The sequence below is a fragment of the Culex quinquefasciatus genome, chromosome 3 (genome assembly GCF_015732765.1).
Source record: "Culex quinquefasciatus strain JHB chromosome 3, VPISU_Cqui_1.0_pri_paternal, whole genome shotgun sequence".
In the NCBI taxonomy this organism is placed as follows: Eukaryota; Metazoa; Arthropoda; class Insecta; order Diptera; family Culicidae; genus Culex; species Culex quinquefasciatus.
The window spans coordinates 63,924,815-63,932,807 of NC_051863.1; the positions used below are offsets into that span (position 1 = coordinate 63,924,815).

Below are 7,993 nucleotides of genomic sequence, written 5' to 3' on the forward strand. Positions count from 1 at the left end.
GATTAATTGACGCACGGTGACATTTGACCAAGTAGGCTCAATCCTTTCCGTAGAAAATTTATGCAAAAGATGCGACTTGTAGCACAGTTTTAGTTTCCCGGAACCGGTTCGCCGGAGTTCGGAGCTGCAGCATCCCCTCGTTTTCGGGTTGCAGCTTCTGTCAAACTCATTCTAACCCCATTTTTTTCGGTAATTTTTTAAAAGAGTTCAAGATCAGGTAGCTGGTCGACCTCAAATTGTAGGAAATTTCCAAAGAAATAGGGTTCTACGAAGACATCGTCGTCGGGATGCTGCGTGATAAATTGGGAGTCCCGAAAAAAAGGGTGCCGAATTTTGTTTTTTTTTCTTTGCAATTCGGGCGAGATCGGGTGTCAAATGTCGGGGAATTGTTTGTTTTTGTCTTCATTGTCGGGTCAGAGAGAAACAGAGAGGGAGATTGTTATTATTATTTTGTTATTTCAGTGCGGTGCTTATCGCTTAATTGAATGATTTTGTTGCCTTTTTTTATTATAGCATTGCTGAACTTTGGAGCTGGTCCGGGGTGGGTTGAGCCGGGTTTCGGGAACAATGAGGTCTGGTTTTGTTGTGATTAGATTATAATTATCTGAGCAGGTCGTTTAAGTGAATAATTGGAAAGTGATAACTTCAGCTCAAACTATTCAGGTGAGTGAGTGCAGTGAATAAAAGACTTAAAAGCCTTATAAGTTTTAATTTGAATAATTGAAAAATGTTACACGTTAAAAATATTTAAATTTGCAAATTTTGTTTTCTTACACACAATCTAGAGTTTTTTTTAAAGGCCCTATAAACATATGAACCACAATAGTTTATAGGACCTTTAAAAAAACTCTAGAATAAAAGTTTCCCTGTTTGATGTAGATAATTAAAACAAAATGTTTGAAAGCTATTTTCAAAAATATCGTGATTTCAAAATAATGTTTGAATATTTATTATAAATTCTTGAAAAAAAGTTCTTTTCATGTAAAAAGGATTTAAATCAAAAAGTATAAGCTTTTCATGCAATATTTTCCTGTCAAACGACTTTTTTTTCTTGAAAATTATCACTTTCTTATTATTTTTTATTGCCACCTTTGCCACCAGATATTTTATGACGAATTATCCGATTTCAGTTGAAGTTTGGTTAAAGTCACCTTAATGTAACAAACGACAAAAATATAAGCAGATAAGACCCTTTGAAAAATACTCTAGAATTTATCAATCTTGAAACAACGAAATGATTTTGATGCAGGCTAAAAACTTTACATAAAATAACCTTAACTGAAAAAAAATCTAAAAAATACATGAAAAATATTGCTACGAAAACAAATGAAATTTTTTAAATTTTTTATTTTTATTTCTGATGAAGAAAAATGAAATAGAGTTGCCTTGATTTCTTTGATGATCTTATTTAAATTTAAAATTTAACAGATGGACAAGAAAACTTTTTATTAAGGATGAATTTGATACCATTTTTAAGGTAAGATTCTTTGTGTTTCGAAACTTTAATTAAATTGTTAAAAAAAACAAATTTGGTTTCATTCTATTTTGAGCATATTAATTTGATTTTCAGACAAAAACTGATTTCTATAAGGCCATTACAAATATTTTGTCCGCAGTGAAAACAAGTTTAGTTTGAATTCCAAACGATTTAAATAACAGATTCAAAATGGAAAAAATGGCAATGATTTTTTTTTTTAAATAGTTCATTGTTTAGTTTGCATGTTATCCATCCCTTGACTTTTTGAACTAATATTTTTATAAAAGAAATCCAGGAAAATCTTTTGCAATTTTTTCAATGCCCTAAAATAATAACACAATATTTTTCTAATCACAATATATAAATTTGTAGAGCAATTAAAAAAAATGCAACCTATTTGTAAAATTTCTTCACTTTCATATCATAACTAATATCAGCCAAGTTCTGTTCCACTATCTCCCAAAATAACTCCGATTTTTCCGCCAAATCGATGTAAGAAATGCTTTCCCATAAATCTCACCCAACGAACAAAAAAAGAAACCAAAAACTTCATCGCAAAAATCTTATCCTCCAAATCTGCAGCACAGCCCAAATAAAATCATAACAATTACGCACATGCTTTTCCGTTTCAATTCGTGTGCATTGTTCGCTTCATAAAAAAGGAAGAACCCGAAAAAACGCACATAAAAAAATAAAAAAAAAACAAGTAAAGAACGAAACGAATCTTCAGGGCGTCGTGCCCAAAGGGCCGAACGAGCGCGCGCCTTTTGGCCCCCTTTCTCTCTGTGCGACCCGATAAGACGAGACGTTCAAGCATCACTAGAGGACCACGTCGACCAAAAAGTCAACCTCGACGGAACGAGGGGAACCGAAGAAAAATTACTTTTTTATGCTTATTTGTTTTGATTAATTGTGTCCCGATCTTGGAGAGGACGAGGGGCCGGGGAGCACACGACCTGGCGGGGACAATAAAGTCGCGCGCGAACCAGCCGGACAAAAGGGAGTCCCTTTAAAAGTGTCTCGCCCCTCGGCGAGGGGGAGGACAGTTCGGAGGGGGGAAACGATTCCACAATAATCATAATTTTATTAAGTCCACGTTCTGCGGTGGGAATCTCCGGGCAAACGGTTTGGCGAAGAAAGTCCCACGGTCGTTCGAGGGGATGAGCGCATGTAGAACATGTGTAAGTCTGGAACCGTGGCGGATTCCGGTGAATTTATGGCCGGGGATTTTATGGGGCTTACCTTCGCATGTGAACTGGCCGTAGTGCTTGCCGGAGCTCTTGTCGCCGCAGACGACACATTCGATGTTCTGGTTTTTGAGGTCCTGCTGGCTTCCGTTCTGGGAGTTCATGCTCTGGGGGGTGGTGCTCTGCTGGAGCGACAGGAACTCCTTCTTCTCGATGGACGAGCCGTGCTGGGACACGGCCAGGCCGAGCGCGTTGTGCTGGGATCCGCCGGTTCCGGAACCGGTCGAGGATATGAAATCTTTCTTGTCCACCGAGGAGGACGTGTTGGACTGCATCGAGGAGATCGAGGTGGGCGGAGCGGATCCTCCGCCCAGGGTCGTGATGTCCTCGCTGGTGCTGGACACGGGCAGGTGCGACCCGAGCGAGGTCGGATCCCGCCAGGCACCGTGCGGTGGCGGCGGAACCAGAGCCATCCCCCGGGGGAAGCCCAGCTCCAGCGCGCCAATCTCGGAACCCTGTCCGCGCGGGTTGTAGAACCCGGTCGCCGTCGAGGGCGACGGGCACAGGACACCGCCTCCGTACATGCTGAGCGAGTTGTGGGTAATAATATTGCTACCGGTTTTGGCCCCACAATCGGGGCCTACGCTATCGAGGAAAATTTTTCCTGATTAAATCACCGCGATTCGCAGAAATCCGTTCCCGTTTTGCCGCAGAAAAACCGGGATTTCACTCTCACTCACAGCAAAAAACAGAAACAGAAAAATCGTCTTCTTATCACAAACCCTCAACAATCATAGCTCTCACGGCTGCGCTTCCAAGTTTCCTTTTTTTTTTTGCCCCAGCAATCATAAACACAAAAACACTCAATCCGGATTCACCGCCGCGCGATCAGTCAATCACTCGCGAATCACTGCCGAATCACGTGGATCACACCGAAATGTTTCCGTCGCTCGCGCGCTTGAAATGTTTCACCGTTGACAGTTTGCGATCGTGTCACGATCGCGCGTAATCCAATCGAAAAAAAAGTCAGGACACAAACAAGAGCAGGCTGATAACGCAGTGTTTTGCAACTCGTGCTGATAAGATGATGATGCACGTCACGGTCACCGTCGCTGGCCACAGAAATCTCGAAATCTCGACTCGCGACCGACGATTAAAGCAACTACAACAACAACGACACAAAGCTCAGACGCACTCTCTCTGCCGGGCGCACACAACACACATCAGCGCTACTATTCAAAAGGCCTTCTTGTGCCTGACTGCCTAGAACAGTCAGTGCAAAAGGTACGCGACCCGACCCGACCGACTCGACTCGACCTGTTTGCCCCACTCTCACTCATACCCTTGCGACGACGACGACGAGATTACAGACACACAAAAAGCCGACACGGAGAGTGGAGGAAGAGAGCAAAGAAGTCGGAAAGCGCTCGCAGTCAGAGCAGCCGTCTCACTTCGACTGTGTGTATTGGCATGCTAGCGATGGCTAAATCCCAGCCGGCCCGGTTACGACGAGGAGAAACGGAGTCAACAGAGTGAGCGGAACAACGGCACGAAAGAGGAACAGAGAGAGAGCGCGCGTACGCCTGCAGGCGACGTGAGCTGTTACTTTGAATTACACGCAAACGGAAGGATGAGGAGAGGGCGACCAGTCAAACAGCCAGCGGTCGAGGTTGTGCTCTCGCACACACATCGACAACACAACACGGTGTGCCCCAACCCCTTTTCCCTTTCCATCGTGCCCGGCGGCGGCACCAATACCACCACGCGGGCCGCACGCCACGCCTTCATCTGCCCGATACCGGCTCGATATTGGCCTTTCCACACGCAACTGTTATACGAAACTGTTCGAAACGGTACCAACGCACCGGTCGTCTCGCTCTTTGGATCTCTCGCTCTCGCTTCCTCCCCAGTCTCGCGAGAGAGGAGAAAACTTCTCCTCTTCCCATTCCACACAGCTCTCGCTCGCGTTCCACGCGGTGGGAAAAAAGGACCTCGCACAGTAGCAGCCCGTTGGCCGACGGAACCGGGGTGGCGCGGGAGCCGCATTCCGTCAAATCGAATTATAATCGAGTCGTCACTCGGGACGAGCCTTTGCCCCCCCCCCCACCAGTAGCCGTTGGTGACCAAGCGGTCAACGTTCCAGAACCGGATTACGACCCCCTCCAACCTCCGCGTTCTCCTTCTCGGCGTAGAACGAAAAAAGCGAATCCTTTCAAACCGGGAATCGCAGTTGGCGGCGGTCAAGCGAATTTTCGGCCTACTTCGCCATCGCTGCGGCGAGGCCCAAGTTTAGAAGATTATCTGTTGACCGCGGGGTGAATGGGGCGAACGACGAACCGTTTTGTGAAGCGCCCCGGCGGCGGGGTTGATCCGGGAGTTTTTTCTACTCTGCCCTTGTGTCATTCGGATTCTTTGCGGTGGCGGCGTCGGCGGCGGTTGTTATGATTATTTCTGGTGCTGGCTGTCCGTTTTGCTATTGTGTTCCGGGTTTAATTGTCCGGGTTCTGTTGTTGTTGTTGTTTTGCGAGACGAGTCTCGTTGCGGCATTGTAGGGAGTAGAAAAAAAGTATGGATTTTCACAAACTTGAAAACTGTTACGCGTTCCGGGGTTGGAAATCGATATTTCGTCTCGGTTAAAGCTGAATTGGAACTTTCGTTAGCTGCTTTTCGTTAGTTCTTATCCTGGATAATTCAACAAAACTCACAAATTTGAGACTGTATCTACGTATCTTACACCCTAACCAAAAATCATGATTTTCTGAGTTCAATTTTTTTAAACTAATTTTTCAGTTCAACAATAATATCATTTTTTGTTGTAGTACCTGATTGAACTCAGAAAATCATGATTTTTTGATAAGGGTGTACATCTCAAATACGAATGTCATTCCATGGTTGCTTTTAGTCAGTAACTGAATGTGTGTTGTCAACGAATAGAAAAGGATAACTACTATCGTTGTTTTTTTTTTTAATTAAATTTCGTATTGCTGAGAGTTCAGCAACTATTTTCAAAGAAGTGTTTCACATATTGGTCAACAGATCTAATCCTTAGTCATTGTGACTGAAATGGGTCGAATCGGAAACGGATAACAAGCAACTGGTATCTATAATGTAGACTCTGTTTTTATGTTTGGTTTCCACTCGAAAGCAGAACTAGCTCATGTTATGAAGATAACTATGATACCGATAGTTTCCAAAGAGTCTGAAGGAAGAGATTCAATTAACAGTCTATTTCTTGGTTGACTATCAATTTTTAAAATGTCCACGCTAAACTCAAAACAATGCATTATTGAAAGAAGCCAAGCAAACTAAAATAAAATTATTCCCCAGTGCACTAATAGACTAAGAATGTAGGCCTTAAACCCTATGGCTTATTTAAACACCTTCTTCTTAGAGTTTATTAGAAATGACGTCCGTATTTGAGAAGTCAATCACGATTTATATACTCCTTATTTTAAATTTCATTAGAGTGGATCAAACCCTAACGGGTGGTTCCAATAGCTGTAATTTTCTAGAAAAAAGCATTTTTAAAATCATAACTCCTTGTTATTTTAATGGATTTCAGTTTTTTGTTGCACAAACAACTTTTGAAAAAAATTAAACTTTATAACACTAATTTGGAAGAGCAAATTATGCTTACTGAGACGTGCAATTAATGTAAATCTGGAGTTTTTTTGAAAGGTCTAATGAACCATTTTTTCGGGTTTTTGCTTTTTGGGTGTTTTTGAAACAGCCTTGAGTCAGTGGTATTATTAAACACCCAAAATGCAAATAATGAAAATTTGGTTTATTGGACCTTTTCAAATAAAACTCCAGAAATGTTAATGTAAATGTAATACAACAAATTCCAATTTATCCGAAAACAGAAAAGTCTATCAAAATAATCAAAAAGGCTGTTTCTTGAGAACGAAAAAATATAATAATAATTTTTATACAAATTTTTGAAATTACAAGCCACACAGTATTAAAACATGGCAATATTACATCTGGGATGGGGTACATCTTTTATGTCAGAAAAATTGTACTTCTACCTCTGAAAATGTGTAATTTTTACACTTTCCTGGTGTAATGTCACATTTTCAGTCTGAATTGAGGTAGAATTACTTCATAAAAAACGTAATTTTCAACCTTCCAAAAAAACACCTTCGAAATATACACTTATTTTTCTGTGCATGGCAAAATCTTTAAATAAAATAAAATGTTCCAGCCTTATGCAGAAAAAAATGGGTAATTTTAACTCTGAAAATGTGTAATTTTACATCTTTTCTGGTGTAATGTCTAAATTGAGGTAAAATTACATCATAAAAGAGATAATTCCTTCCAAAATAACACCTTCCAAATTTACCCAATTTTTTATTGTGAACACAGCTAAAAATTGTATAATTTTTTAAGGCGTAAAATTGGAAGGTTAAATCTTAACTCTCTAATGACTTAATATTACCTCGATTTAGACTAAAAAAGTGACATTACAACGAAAAGTGGTAAATTTATACATTTTAGCTGGGTGCTGAACAGCAGTGGTTCGCAAAACGGCCTCAGTAGAGAGTATTGTTATCGATCATTAAAAATTGTGTGTGTTTTATTTTATTTTGTCCGAATGGAAAATGCTTGGCTTTTGAGGTCCTGGAGATGAAGTCAAGAAACCTTAAGAAAATTTAAGGCGAGATCGTAATTTTTTATAATTATGAATTGAAGTTGTTTATGGAGTCGATGCGGTTTTATCCATCCAGAAGCTGCCTTTATTGTTTGATTCCATTTGAAAATTGACTGGTTTAATGAAAATCTTCACTGTTTTGCCTTCCTCACGTTACTGAGGAAAGGCTATAAAATCACTCAAAAAATGCACTTCAGAATTAGACCTCCTAGACCCACCTTCATGTATACCTATCGACTCAGAATCAAATTCTGAGCAAATGTCTGTGTGTGTGGTGGGATGTTGATCAAAAAATTGTCACTCGATTATCTCGACATTGGCAGAACCGATTTTGTCCGTTTTGACGTCGATCGATCCGTCTTGGGGTCCCATAAGTCGCTATTAAAAATTGTGCAGTTTAATTGAGTACTTCAAAAGTTACACTAAAAAACCATTTTAGCAAAAGTCCGGAAGATTGTAAAAAGGGTGGTTTTTGTAAGAAGCCCCGTCATGCTATACATTTCCAGAAAGGTATTTAAAAGACCTTTCCAACGCGTCCAAAACATTGAAGATCTGACAACCCTATCAAAAGTTATTAGCACTTAAGTGTTATTTATACACTTTTTGGAGGCCAGATCTCAGATATTTCCATGAAAATGATGTCCGGGTCCATCATGCGACCTGTCGTTAGTTAGATAA

General features: G+C 40.9%; 1 protein-coding gene across 2 annotated transcripts in view; it reads right to left on the bottom strand.

Annotated features, from left to right (window-relative positions):
• LOC6047147 (nuclear receptor subfamily 2 group F member 1-B) overlaps nt 1-4,131 on the bottom strand; it is a 77,619-nt gene extending 73,488 nt beyond the window's left edge. The window contains exon 1 of one of the 2 annotated variants that reach the window (XM_038261596.1): nt 2,720-4,131. In XM_038261596.1, coding sequence (XP_038117524.1) covers nt 2,720-3,248 — 529 coding nt within the window. In that variant the 5' untranslated portion in view covers nt 3,249-4,131. The remainder of the gene's footprint in view (nt 1-2,719) is intronic. The other variant, XM_038261597.1, reaches the window with a different exon arrangement.
• Between the last annotated feature and the right edge of the window lie 3,862 nt (nt 4,132-7,993).